The 14,325-nt window shown below is 36.6% G+C and overlaps 4 protein-coding genes across 6 annotated transcripts; 3 read left to right on the top strand and 1 right to left on the bottom strand.

Moving 5' to 3' along the window:
* LOC107606196 (protein CutA, chloroplastic) lies at positions 129–3,128 on the top strand. 3 transcript variants are annotated; one of them, XM_016308199.1, is made up of 7 exons: positions 129–352; positions 449–552; positions 653–727; positions 1,265–1,296; positions 1,508–1,602; positions 2,285–2,566; positions 3,050–3,128. In XM_016308199.1, exons 1-6 carry the CDS (start codon positions 204–206, stop codon positions 2,364–2,366), a joined length of 537 nt encoding a protein of 178 aa, XP_016163685.1. In that variant the 5' UTR covers positions 129–203; the 3' UTR covers positions 2,367–2,566; positions 3,050–3,128. The 3 variants fall into 3 exon arrangements, with proteins under 3 accessions (XP_016163685.1, XP_016163686.1, XP_016163687.1); XM_016308201.2 differs by having other exon boundaries at positions 130–352; positions 665–727; XM_016308200.2 differs by lacking the exon at positions 3,050–3,128 and having other exon boundaries at positions 2,285–2,569.
* LOC107607901 (zinc finger MYM-type protein 1-like) lies at positions 5,156–7,434 on the top strand. The gene is made up of 5 exons (XM_016309796.1): positions 5,156–5,582; positions 5,654–5,847; positions 5,929–6,010; positions 6,056–7,015; positions 7,283–7,434. Exons 1-5 carry the CDS (start codon positions 5,156–5,158, stop codon positions 7,432–7,434), a joined length of 1,815 nt encoding a protein of 604 aa, XP_016165282.1.
* On the top strand, positions 7,528–9,082 carry LOC107607902. Its single transcript, XM_016309797.2, has 4 exons — positions 7,528–8,245; positions 8,360–8,482; positions 8,583–8,768; positions 8,925–9,082. The coding sequence occupies exons 1-4, from the start codon at positions 7,528–7,530 to the stop codon at positions 9,080–9,082; spliced, it is 1,185 nt and encodes a 394-aa protein (XP_016165283.2).
* On the bottom strand, positions 9,050–10,107 carry LOC110264745 (serine/threonine-protein phosphatase 7 long form homolog). Its single transcript, XM_021106783.1, has 2 exons — positions 9,423–10,107; positions 9,050–9,217 (listed from the first exon to the last, which is right to left on the bottom strand). Exons 1-2 carry the CDS (start codon positions 10,016–10,018, stop codon positions 9,085–9,087), a joined length of 729 nt encoding a protein of 242 aa, XP_020962442.1. The 5' UTR covers positions 10,019–10,107; the 3' UTR covers positions 9,050–9,084.

The raw sequence follows: 14,325 nt of genomic DNA on the forward strand, positions 1-14,325 counted from the left end.
GTGTAAGGAAAGAAAAGAAAAGAATACCAATAATTTATAATTTAAATGATATAATTTTTTTATATTTACTTAAAAATATCATGTTGGAGAGAGAAAGAACACTTGCAGCAAGAAGATTATGATTGTTAAATGAGCGCATCTAAGAAAGGTTGACGTAGACGCGCACCACCGTATAAAAATCACCTCTTCCCTTACCACGCAAGATGGGTTCCACACTCGTCTCTGCTGCGCCTTCTGGAACATTCTCCTCCACAATACGACGTCGTCTGCCACTCGTAGGTGCGTTTTGCATGCTCAGCTTGGGCATCACCAACCTCTACACTCCCTTGTCTTCCTCTGCCTTCAAAACGGGGTGCGTTCATTCTCTCTCTCTCTCTCTTCTCTTCCGGTAACTGCAACACTCCGTTTCTCTTCCTCATTTTACCGAATTGCCCCTCTCTGTTTCCAGATCGAAATTCAGTGGCGCCACTCGCTCTATCAGAATGGAAGCAAGCAACAACAACACTGTTCCAAGCATCGTTGTTTACGTCACTGTTCCCAACAGAGAAGCAGGTCCTCAATTACTTCTTCATTTCCTTTTTGCAATAATATTTGGGGATTTTCGATTTTGAACCCTAATTACACCATTTACTGTAATAATAATCTTGCTTAGTTGATTGTCCAGGGAAGAAGTTGGCTGAGAGCATTGTCAAAGAAAAGCTTGCAGCTTGTGTCAACAGAGTACCCGGTATTTACTAATTACTATGATTAGTATTTACTATGCTTATTGCTAAAGCAAAATGAAATGTGGTTTGATTTCATTAATTGAAACTGGTTCCTTAAGTTGAATTATTGATCTAACTTGTTCCTCTTGATAGATTTACCTTGATGTATGTGACTGAGACTTGATGAATTATTGAATTCTGCTACTGTTCTTCTTTTTTCTTTGTCCTTTTATCATCTTTCTTCACTTCTAGCTTATAATGCGTTTTCATATATGGTGTGTGGGATGTGCCTTCGAATATCTGAATTAGAATCATATATCTTCTAGAGATAAGGTCAGGTGATAGCCTTTATACGTCTTGGGAAACTCTCCCCTGTTGAATTAGCTTTTACAGTTGAGTTATGCCTGATAGATCCTAATAACGTGTTATGGTTCTGATCCAGTGCATGTTTTTGTTGTATAATATGATCTAGTGTTTAATTAATTCTCTAACCAAGTTGATTGTATATGCTGATTACCATGTTTGTCTTTTGAACACCATGTTTTGGATGTCTTGTGCAGGTATCGAATCAGTGTACCAGTGGAAGGGAGAGGTATAGACTGGAATTTCTTAGTTGATCGAATTCTCTATTTTAAACTGCAACATTAACAGAACTTTTTGTTTAAACCCATTTTCTTCCTGATATTAGTTCTTATTATTCTCCGGTATGCATTATTTAGGTTCTTGTGGATATGTTTTAGGAAAGTTTATTTTGAAGTATTTTTGTTCATTGACTTTGCCTTGTTTGTCTTGGAAATTTACAGATCCAAACTGATGCGGAGGAACTTCTTATAATCAAGACTAGGCAATCCCTTCTGCAAGCACTTACAGAGCATGTCAAAGCAAATCATGAATATGAGTAAGGCTGAACATCTAGTAAAATCAATATTGCTAGAAGTTCAAATTTTGGTTAGCATAGTTCGAGTTGCATTCACTAATTGATACTAAAAGAAAGCTTGAAAAAGGACATACTTAAAAACCAGACTCTTTTTGGTTAACAATATCTGTTGCTCACATTTTAATGTAACATCGACTAAGTATTTTCTGTGATTACAATATAAATTATTTATTCAATGAAGAGCTTTTTGGTAAACAACTGTCATGAATTCTTTATTTTAACGTACTTAATTACCATGCAAATACCGAATATTTACTTATATTGTGCGAAAGGGACGGATTATATTTGTGACTAGACTACAAAAAATTGGTACTAAAATAGATGTTGAAATGAATTGAGCTGGAACTGTTGGAAAACGAAATTGTAAATAAGTATAGAGAACCAACTTTTAATTAGCCAAACATTAGTTATTTTTTTCTTTATTTTAAGTTGTTTTTTAACCCTTACCTTTTGGAGAGTTTAGGGTTATGATTTAAAATTTAGGAATTAGCATTCAGACGTTAGGGTTTAAGGTTTAGAATTTAGAAAAAAAAGGGTAATTTCAAAAAAGTATACTGATGTTAGCTGAAAATGAGTTGGTTACCTAATATAACTCCGAAATTGTGCACTCTGCTGCTTTTTACCTCTTCCTTTTATTTTGCAGTGTGCCAGAAGTAATATCCTTACCCATCACAGGGGGGAACCTCAAGTATTTAGAATGGATCAAGGAGAGCACAAGGGAGTGACTATCAAGTTTATAGCCAGTGGATGTTACGAGTGGAAGAGTTCATCTGTCTATGTGTAGTTAAATAAAGCTGCCAAGCCAACTAGGCAATGAAGGGTTAGCATTGTTAATGTAGAGGATGAGGATCAGTATTCTATTAAACAGTTAATGCTATTGGGTGTAACAAAGAGGTTAAATATTATTGAGATTTTGACTTGTGAGTTATGATGCACTGACACGGAACACACCGACACGCAAATTTTAAAATCTTACCTGACCTGATGACACGTATACATATAAAACATAAAGTATTTTTTAGATAAATTGTGATGATATTTTGATATTTTATTGATATTAAAATATAAATTAAATTTTTTAATTATTTTTAATGTTTTATTTTAATAAATAATAATATATATAATATATAGATTTATTTAAGAATAAGATTGGATATGTTGATACGTGATGGTATTTAGGTGTGTCTATGTGTCTGGAGAATAATTTTTTATTTTTTATGAAGATACGGTTGGACACAGCAGACATGCGTGTCGAACGAGTATTGGTAAGTGTCGTATTCGAAATGTATTCGACACGCGGATACGACAACTCAGCGAAGTATTTGTGTTTCATGTGAGTAGTAATCTTGTGTCTTTATGCACATTAAATATCTTGTGTCTTTATGCACATTAAATTGTTAATTGTGAGTAGTAATCTTGTGTCTTTATGCATATTAAATTGTTTATTGTGCTTTTTGTTTTTAGGCGGATTGACGATTATTTTTGCTGTCTTTCTATATACTCTTACTTCCTTTTTGTTTTTTTTGGATATAGATGAATGCTACTTATTAATTAAGCTGAGTTTATTTAAATATTAATATTGTGAAAAGGTGTGTGTTTTTTTTAATATTTTTTTTAGGCGAGTTTAACACTGCTATGGGAGAGAAAGAATTTTTTGTCAAAAGATACAAAAAGGTGGAGACGTTTTGTACATGATTTAAATTTTTTTAATGAATAAAACCAAAATGGCACTACCGTTTTGTTAGAAATAAATAATTAAAAAAATAAGTATAGCTGAAAACGGCAGCCGTTTTGTGTTGAAACAAATTTTACTGACGGTGGTGACGTTTAGTACAAGTATGAATAAAAAAATTTAAAATTAGCTATATAAAGTATGCTAGTGTTATGCGAGAAACACGTTGAATAGAGTAGAAAGTGAACAACACAAAATTATTTGCCTTCAAATTTCCAGAGAGCTTAGAGCTCTTTCTTCTTTAGCAGTTGAATTTGTTCTTACTTCTTTAGCTGCTGAAGTTGTTCTTCATTCTTTAGCAGTTGAAGTTGTTCCGCATTTGTTGAGTCAAATAAGTTGTGGGTAAATGTAACAAGTGTATAAAATGGAGAGTTATGTTAGTTTAAGAATATATTTCAATGGTCAGATTTTGTATGATACACATGAGGGGTGTGAGTTTTTTGTGTGAGAATCCATGTGTTATTATTGTTCATCTTTCAATAATATATGAAGGACTTAAGAGTGTACTCTATCAGAGTGTAGGACAGCTAGGCCTGAAGAGAGTGACCAATATTTTATATAGGCAGCATGTGTTAGTATTTAGTGGTTTTGTTCAATTTCAAGTAATGCACGTGGCTGATGAAGCTAGTATACAAGTAGGGACAGATACATGAGGGGCAAGTAGAGGCCTGACCCAGCTTTAAAAAAAAAAAGTAGTAGTCACTAGTTAGAAGCCCAACCTAACACAAATAAAACATTAAAATTTTTTAAATCCCTAAAACTAATTCTCTTTCTTCACCTTTCCTATTCTTTTCTAATCCTTTTGTTTCCTAACACGTGGCGTCCTCAGTCTTCATTGGGTCATATCATTGCCATTGCTAGTCTCTAGTGAAGTCAAGGTATTTATTTTATTCTTCACTTCTTTTATATAATTACATAAAATTATTAATTAACAAAGTACATTGTTTTATTATGGAATAATTTAATTTTATTCTTTTGTATTTACATAGGCAAATTATTGACTTATTTTTAAGATTTATTCTCTCTTATTTTTTTATTTTATTTTTTAATGAAATTGATAGTGATTTATGAAAAAATTATTATTATTGATATTTAATTAATAAAATATATTTAGACTTTATTTATTTATGTAAGTATATAATTATTTGAGTTCTTTTTTTTCAGGTAAAAAGAAATTAGAACATTTAATGATGAAAAAGCAAAGTAAAATTGATACAATTTTTAAGAGAAATGTTACTGATAATGTTGGAGTTCAAACAAGTCAACCCTCTAATCCTATTTCACAAGAAGGTCAAGTGAGCTCTCTAATCTTACTCAAAATACATATCAACATGAAACCAAAGTATCAAAATTAGAAAGAGATGTTGATATCTCTTTACTAAAAAGGAATCCAGGAAAGCGACGTCCAATTTGGCAGTATAATGTCAATGAACGTGATAAGATTCGTAGAGCATACATAATAGCTGGGCCATACCAACCAACAAATATTAGCTATCCAACTTTTGGTAATAACAATCACTGTCGATATTTTCAATCTTCTTGGTTTAAGAAATTTTCAAGTTGGTTAGAATATTCACCAGAAAAAGATGCTGCTTATTGTTTGCCTTGCTACTTGTTTGGTAAACATTATGGTGCTCGCAATGATGGAAAAAATGCATTTTCAGAGTAGGATTTAGTAACTGAAAGAAAGTAAACAATGGGGTAAATTGTGCATTTGTATGTCACGAGGGTTCTATTCCTAATTCTCCCCATAATTTATGTGTGAAATCTTGTGATGATTTAATGGCTCAATCTAAGAATATAGACAAAGTTCTTGATATGCATAGTGATGAAACTATTGCAAATAACCGTTTAAGGTTGAAGACATCTATTAATGCTATTCGATGGCTTGCATTTCAAGCATGTGCATTTAGAGGCGATGATGAAAGTCTTGGATCTTTAAATAGGGGAAATTTTATTGAGTTAATTAAGCTTTTAGCTTCCTGTAATCAGAATGTTCATAATGTTGTCCTTGAAAATGCTCCTGGAAATGCTCAATATATATCTCCCAGTGTTCAAAAAGATATATTGCATATCTTTGCTAGAAAAGTGCGTGCAACAATTCGAGAAGAAATTGGTGATTCTAAATTTTGTATAATTATTGATGAAGCAAGAGATGAGTCAAAGCGAGAACAAATGTCTGTGGTTTTGAGATTTGTAGACAAGCACGGTTGTGTTCAAGAAAAATTTTTTTTGATCTTATACATGTTTCTGATACATGTTCTTTGACATTGAAAACAGAAATTTCATCAGTTCTTTCTCGTCATAATCTTGATGTCCAAAATCTTAGGGAAAAAGGGTACGATGGAGCTAGTAATATGCGTGGTGAATGGAATGGATTGCAAGCTCTATTTTTGAAAGATTGCCCTTTTGCTTATTACATTCATTGTCTTGCTCATCGATTACAATTAGCACTTGTTTCTGCAGCCAAAGAAGTTTGTTATGTTCATCAATTATTTTCAAAATTTACACTAATTGTAAATGTTGTGACTGTTTCTCCTAAACGTCATGATCAGTTAAGGGTTGCTCAAGCAAATAATGTTGCAAACTTAATTGCTAATGATCAAATTGTGACAGGTAGTGGACTTAATCAAATTGGTACTTTGCAAAGAGCTGGAGATACTAGTTGAATTCTGTACGTAGCTTGTTATGCATGTGTTGATGCTACTTGTGAAGTTCTTGAAAAAAGTACCAAAGAAGGTAATTTCTCTACTCGTGGTGATGCTAGTGCTGCTTATGATGCTATCACATCCTTTGAATTTGTCTTTATTTTGCATTTGATGAGAAATATTTTGGAAGTTAGTCATGATCTTTGTCAAGCTTTGCAACGAAAAAATCAAGACATATTGAATGCTTTAACTCTTGTTTCTACTACGAAGACTTTAATCCAAAGAATGAGAGAATCAAGTTGGGAGGCTTTCATAAAAGAAGTTATATTATTTTGTGAGAAACATGAAGTTGAAGTTCCTGATATGAATGCATTGCATATTCCTAGAAGAGGTCAGACTCGCAAAATTGTTGATCAAATTTCAGTAGAGCATCATTACTGTGTTAATTTATTTCTGGCTATAATTGATACACAATTGCAAGAGCTTAATGGAAGATTCAATGATAATATGGTGGAATTGCTTACTTTAAGTTCAACTTTAGATCCCAGAGATAATTATAAGTTCTTCAGTGTCAACAAAGTATGTGAATTAGTAGAACGGTTTTATCCAGGTGACTTCAGTGACCAAGAGAAATTTCACATTAGAATGCAAGCTCAACATTATGAACTTGATGTTCCTAATCATATTGAGTTAACTAACTTGTGCACAATTTCGGAGTTATGTCAAGGATTAACGAAGACAGGAAAGTCTTTAACATATCCTTTGATTGATCGTTTGATTCGCTTGGTATTAACTCTCCCTGTTTCAACTGCTACAACTGAGAGATCTTTCTCTGCTATGAATATTGTGAAGAATAGACTCAGAAACAAAATGGAAGATGAATTGCTTGCTAATTGTCTTTTGATTTACATTGAGAAGAAGATTGCTGAAAGATTTGACACAGATTCTATTATCAATGAATTTTATGATATGAAGAATCGACGTGTACCACTTCGTTAGTAAAAAGTACATTTTTTTTGCACTTTAAATATATATTCTCTATCAGTATATTTTTGTAATGCATCTTAAATTATAATTTATTTGCATATATTTTTTTATATTATATATATTATTGGCCCCCCATGATAACATTCCTGGATCCGTCCCTGTATACAAAGAATGTTTTCGACCTACCATCAAACTAGAGTATGAGCCTCACTTATCGAGTTATATGTTGAGTTCGAAGAAATTGAAGATATTGATTTTTCGGAACCCAATATAGACTGGATAGATTATAATACCGAGAGTGATGAAGAGTTTGAAGGTAATTATGAAGTTATTGGTCCAACTGAAGATGTGGAAGAAGATGATATATCAGTTGAGGGAGATGTAGCAGATGTTGCTAATGCACTAGTGGATCAACATTCATTATAGAAATTATTATTATTATTATTATTATTATTATTATTTTGTTTTATCATTCGTGCAGTTGCTACTGTTGTCATAGATGGTGAATTTGTCGTTGGAATGGAATTTAACTCTAGGGAAGCTGTGATTGCAGCAGTTAAAGAGTATACCATTCAGAGGGGCGTCGATTATAGGGTGTATGAATCTGAACCGACAACATTTTATGCTAAATGCGTACATTATGGAACAAGTTGTGATTGGCTTATTAGAGTTAGTCTTATAAAAAGACAGTATTGTTTGGTGATAAAGAGGTATAACGGTAGTCACACGTGCATCAGATCTACCATCTCTCAAGATCATGCCAAACTAGACTCTGGTACAATTGCAGAAGCGATAAAATCATTAGTTGAAGCCGACCCATCTCTAAAGGTGAAATCTATAATTGCTGAAGTGCAGTCGAAGTTCAACTATACAATAAGTTATCGCAAAGCATGGTTGGCCAAGCAAAAAGCAATTGAGAAAATATTTGGTGGGTGGGAAGCTTCTTATGAAGCCTTGCCAACATGGTTTGAAGCAATGGTTGCAAAAGAACCATTAGCAGCTGTTGAGTACGAAATTGCATATACTTACCGAGGGGATGAGTTGGTTGAGGATCTCAAGATTTTGACGCGAGTCTTTTGGGCTTTCTATCCTTGTATTAAAGCATTCAGAAGCTGCAAGCCGCTGGTACAGGTAGACGGCACACACTTGTATGAAAAATATAAAGGGGCTCTCTTGGTTGCAGTATCACAAGATGGAAATGGAAATATCGTGCCTCTTGCATTTGTCATAGTCGAGGGTGAGACCGCCAATGCTTGACACTTTTTTCGTAGCCATCTACGAACGCATGTAGTTAATCGAGATGGTGTTGGTCTTATCTCTGATTGACACGAGTCCATTATCTCAGCTGTAGGTCGTAGTGATAGAGCATGGCAATATCCGAGGGCTATTCACATGTTTTGCATCAGGCACATAGCTGCTAACTTCTTGAGAAAGTTCAAAGCGCCAGGAATGCAGAAGCTGATTGTCAACATAGGTAAATAAATTATTTACATTTTATGCAGTTTGTGGCCGACGGTGAAAAGTTAACAACAAACTGATGGTATTGTCTGGATTCCGTTGTTCTCTTATGGCAGGCTATTCTAGAACAGTCCGTGAATTCAACATGCGTTACGAGAGATATTGTGAGCGGGGTGTGGCTTACAAGCAGTGGCTCGACAATATTCCTCAGTCACAATATGCCTTGGCATATGATGAAGGACATCGCTGGGGACACATGACCACTAACCTAGTGGAGTGCATTAACGGAGTGTTTAACCACTGTGAGATCCATTTTTCGTGTTTTACGCCCCAATTCTTGTTTTTGTGTCCCGTCAGCACTATGTTGTGGGACGCGCCGAGTTTCATAGGTTTAACTGGCGAATCTTGATGAAAGCCAAATTGTCTTCTGACCCTATCAGTGGGATGCCACTCCACAGTCTCAAAGCATATTAAAGGCACAGTCGCACTCCAGAGATCTGCACCATCATTGATCTCAAATGGAATAAGATGCGGCGCAATCCGATTGGGACTATATGCAAACCACACAAACTGTAAAAACACATTAAATCTCAAAGTTATAAATGAGCAATCATGAATTTAATATAGCATAACATCAAATCTAAATGACGAAACACATACCCCGTCCGGAGAAAGATCGTCCAACCTTCTCCTGACGTCAGCAGTTGTCCAATTTTTATACTGCTCGATAGCTAATTGATAATCATTCCACCTAGCATATTGCAACAACTCATATTTTTATAAAAATTTGGACATAACCTCCCCTAAAACTAGACTTAACCACCCTTAAGGGTTCCCTCAATTCATAAATCATTTCAACCATCAACCACTCACCAACTCAAATTAAATCATAAGTCATTCGTAATATCAGTTACTACAGTAAAAATCACTAAATTCACATCTTAGCTAAATTTTACCTGCGAGCAAGTGGAAAGCTAGTATCCATCGGCAGTGGTCTTATTGACGGTATTCGTAACCATTCCCATACAAGGAGCAATGGCATAGGACCATCAATGTCCTTGCAATCATACCTAGATGCCCGACATAAGGATCGATACATGTGTGTAAGGCAAGCTGAACCCCAACTAAACTTGTGAATCTGAGAAAAGTCACGAAGCAACGGCAAATACTTCCAGTGCACATTGATTCCAGACTTGTCACTAAATAAGGTTGTTCCAAATAGACACATTATGTGACATTTTACATAAATTTCCCTTCTTATTGCGTCAGTCAAATGTTGGCGCCGCTTTAGGGTGCGGAACCATGCTAGCTTGACTCCGCTTCCTTTATAGTTGTTCGGGCTAGGAGCAATACCAAATTGGGTCATGCACTTGTTCTCTAACCCACTTGTGATGTGGTTAGTTGATCCAGTAACTGGCAAGCCGTGAATTCGGAGTCCAAAAATCATGGCGACATCCTCCAACATAATCGTGCACTCGTCGTGTGGAAGATGAAATGTGTGCGTCTGCCGCCACCTTTCAACTAGTGCGTCTATAGTTGGACCGTGAGACATGATCCTTCCAATCTGAGATATATGAAATAATCCCCTCTCTCTGAGTTGTTCTTCCACCCTAGCATCATATGAGTCTATTTGGTGTAAGTGTCTAGTGTGCAAATTTCTTGAACCCTAAAAACAAAAATAATAACTTACCGTCAATAACCAGAACTAGTCAATATTACTAAACTAATACTCGGTTTAGTAACAAATATAATTAATAATTACTAAAAATTCAAATAATTTATAATTACTAATTGAATAAAAAATATTATATACTATTTTTTTTTTTTACTTTTAGTTCAAAACAATAAGATTAACCCTAACTAACTACTAATAATACGTTTAAAATACTAACATTTTTCTATCTTTGACTGTTGCCGTTTTCCTTGTTGCGGGAATGTGGGACTGCCGTTTTTTTTGTTGTGGAAATGTGGGGTAAGTAAATGGTAACTTCCAGCTTATTCAAACAAAATGAATAATGGAGACTATGGACTGAAGAAGAAAGAATGAAGGAAGAAGAGAGTTGGCGTTTTCATCAACATCTGGGAAGAGAGAGGAATCTGCCACGTGTTGATCATGCACAACAAAACGTCGGTGACGTTTTGATCAACATGTCAGTGACATTTTCCATATAACGGCATTAACGTCTTCCTTGCGACATCTGACGGCTCCCATAGCGCCGTTAAACTCTCCTGTTCGGTCATTTTGGTGGGTAACACCACCTTTGGCCTAATATTAAAAAAAAGTTATATTAATTACTAAACAAATTAGTACCATAACAAGAGACGTGTTGATAGAATCCATTCCCCAATCGACACACCATGTCATTCCTCAGGCATGTTTTGCTTAACTATGAGCAATAATTAAATTATATTTCCCCGTTGCTTAATATGATGTGTTTATTTGTTTTAGTCCTGGTGATCAATTTTTTTGGAATTCATATTGTGGTTTTTATTTTTGATAATATTATTTTTTTTATTCTAGAAATCTATGTAAATATAATGTAAAAAAACAACTCACGTGTGAAAGGATATTATCAAAGGTAAAAATAGTATTATTATTTTTCCTTTTTTTAAACCAACATATAACCAAATGGTGTAAAATGTAAATATATAATGATTTATGTTTGTATGCTCTTTGTTAATATAGAAATTATTTTAGATATGGAAAAAAAAGGTGGTGTTTTTGTTAAATATTGGTGTTTGGAGTGTTTTGCAAAAATGTGGATGTCCAAAAATATTGACACAACATGCACTATGCGTGTTACTTTTTGCAAAATTTCGAGACAAGTTTATCAAAGATTTACAGTAGAGATTCACCACGTGCCATTTCCTGGTGCAACACGCACCCTGCGTGTTACTTTAGGAGGGATTCTTCGTTGAGTTTCAAGGCAACTTTATCAGAGATTCTCAGCAGAGATTCACCACGTGGTAGCTTCAGGACAACACACACCTTATGTGTTAACTTTTTTAGATATTCATTGCACGTTCCTGAGGTGCTTTGATCACTGTCTCCAAGCACGGGAATGCCACGTGGCAGCACCCGGGCAACACGCACCCTGAGTGTTGACCACTTTTGGTTAGTGTCTCCATGCAGGAGACAAGGCTTGCTCTGGGAAGTGCCTTCATTAATGGCAACGGGTGTGCCAAAATGGCTAAAATTTTTAATATGGAAAAAAACATGAGTTTTTGCTGAAAATAGAGCTTTTTGGTGTACACACAGGTGGGTAAACGATACAGATATAGCAGGACCAACACGCAGGTAACGTGTTGACTCAACACGCATGTTGCGTGATGGACACGTGTCCTGATCAAAAGCAGCAAGCACCATGCGTATTATACATGTGTCGATCATTCAAGCAACACGCACTCTGCGTGTTGTACACATGTCAAATGCTGGTTGGATGACATTCCAACACGTAACCTGCGAGGTGATCTGCCTATAAAAATCAAAGCTCGTTACCATTTTACTTCATTGCGAGAGAGGTGTTTTAGTGCATTCTTGGTGTGATAGAGGGCATTGCAAATATAGTGGTTTACCACAATGGGGACATTATACGAAATACATATGATGGGGGAACTTTGCGTGTGAGAATACATTTTCGTTTGTGATTCCATGCATTATAACGTTCGCAGAACTACAGTATGGTCTCTGTTAGAGCATAGAGAGTGATATTTTAAAGAGGGTGAGCAATATTCTCTACAGGAGTCTGGTTGTCGTATTCGACGGCCTAATACAGTTTGAGATTATGCCAATTGCTAACGAAACAAGTATTCAGCGGATGTTTCATATGCACCAACAAACTCAGGTACAACATCTAAGGATTGAGTTGTATGTTGAGTTTGAACATATAGCTGCGGATGATACTCAACATGACCCAGACGTGCAAGATGACAGAGTTGAAGCATACGAAGGAATGAATAATAATAGCGAAGAGGAGTTCGAAGCTACGTATGAAACTGGGAACGAAGACGAGGATGGCGATGGGGGAGGTGAGGCATCGACGGATTTGATCATCATCCCCCAACGTATCTACATGNTCCATGATGGCTCTGTTGGCTGTGATGGCTCCACTGGCTGTAATGCGAGCTGTGGTGCTAGCTGTGGTGCTGGCTGTGATGGTTGTACTGACTATGCTGTGATGCCTGAAATAGCTATGGGTGATGATAAGGAAATAGCTAAAACACTGCATAATGCTCTGCTGGCTGGTGGGGTGGCTGCTAAGGTGGTTGTTGAGGAATGACATAAGACACCCTCAGGTATAAACCCGGGTACCAACTCTGGTAATCGGCTGACGGGCTAAAGTCAGCGATTGGTTGCAGATGCCTCTCTCGCAATCGACTGTTACATTTGTATTGCTAGTCAGTGAGGTTACAGTGACACTCAAGGATGTGTTACACATATTTGGCCTACCGATTGACGGAGAGGTTGTGATCGGTTGGACCGATAGTAGTCAAGACTTCTTGGTAACCCAGAGCCTAACGATTTTCAGCAACGAACCCGTTGTGAGTAATTCCTTTAAAAGCTACATAAAGCTGGCCTGGGTTCGCCATTTCAAAGACATACAACCATTAGACACTTGGGAGTCTGTTCAGTGATACGTTAGGTGTCACATATTCTGTCAGCTGGGTATCACCCTCTTCGCGGATAAGTCGACAGCATATGCCCACGCGAAGTGTCTACTACTGCTCCAAAATTTTGAGCAGATCGGCACTTAAAATTGGATATCAGCAACTATCGCGCATCTTTATAGGTCACTATGCCGTGCATCACGGTGTGATTGCAAGGAGATAGATGGCACACTTGATTTTTTGTTTGTTTGGGTGGGAGCGAAGGCCGTGGCTTGCACCCATTCCAAGACAGCAGCTTGCATCGGCTGAAATATCGGTTGCACACACGTAACAGTACATAATTTATTAGAATTTAACTATTATTTTATTTATGTTTTATTGGCAATACATAATTTAAACTCTGTTCTAATGTGTGTTGCAAGTGGAGTCATCATCCACGTACCAAAGCGTGGATGTCGAGGAGTGCGGCGTCTATTAGGCAAGGAATAGATTACATGAATGAGGTTAGTATGGGTATTAATTTACATGAATAATTTACGGTATTAATAATCTAATGGCCCATATAATATTTTGCAGTTTGTCTAGCGGCCGTACATCGACATCATCATACCTGCCGATCCACATGCACACCTTAATGTGTGTGACAGGGTAGGGTCATTGCTCATTCGAGTGTGTCGAATGGCATCCTGCGGACTGAGTGGTTTGCTAGTATGGGTATGCATAATTCCCCCCCTCTGCCTACACGAGTCATTCCAATTGATCAGCATTGCTTCACTCTTCGGGGAGTACAGTGCCATGACTGGAGCAGGATACATGACGAATGGATACAGCAATGGGATAACCACCACAACAGTCAATTGCGAGAGAGGCATCTGCAACCAATCGCCGAATTTAGCCCGTCAACCGATTACCAGAGTTGGTACCTAGGTTTATTCGGGATGTACCTGAAGTTGTCGAATGTTATTCCTCAGCAACCATCTCAACAGCCACCCCAGCAGGCAGCACTGCATTATGCAGTGTTTCAGTCATTTCCTTATCATCGCCTACAGTTATCTCAGCCATCACAGAACATCCAGTACAGCCAACACCACAGTTCGCATCACAACCAGCAGAGCCATCATGGATTCCAGTACGCAGACTTTCCCCCATTCTCACCACATGTAGATACGTAGGGGGATGATGATCAAATCCATCAATGTCTCACCTTCTCATCGCCGTCCTCGTCCTTGTCACCGACTTCGTACATAGCTT

Source organism: Arachis ipaensis, chromosome B07 (assembly GCF_000816755.2).
Source record: "Arachis ipaensis cultivar K30076 chromosome B07, Araip1.1, whole genome shotgun sequence".
Taxonomy (NCBI): domain Eukaryota; kingdom Viridiplantae; phylum Streptophyta; class Magnoliopsida; order Fabales; family Fabaceae; genus Arachis; species Arachis ipaensis.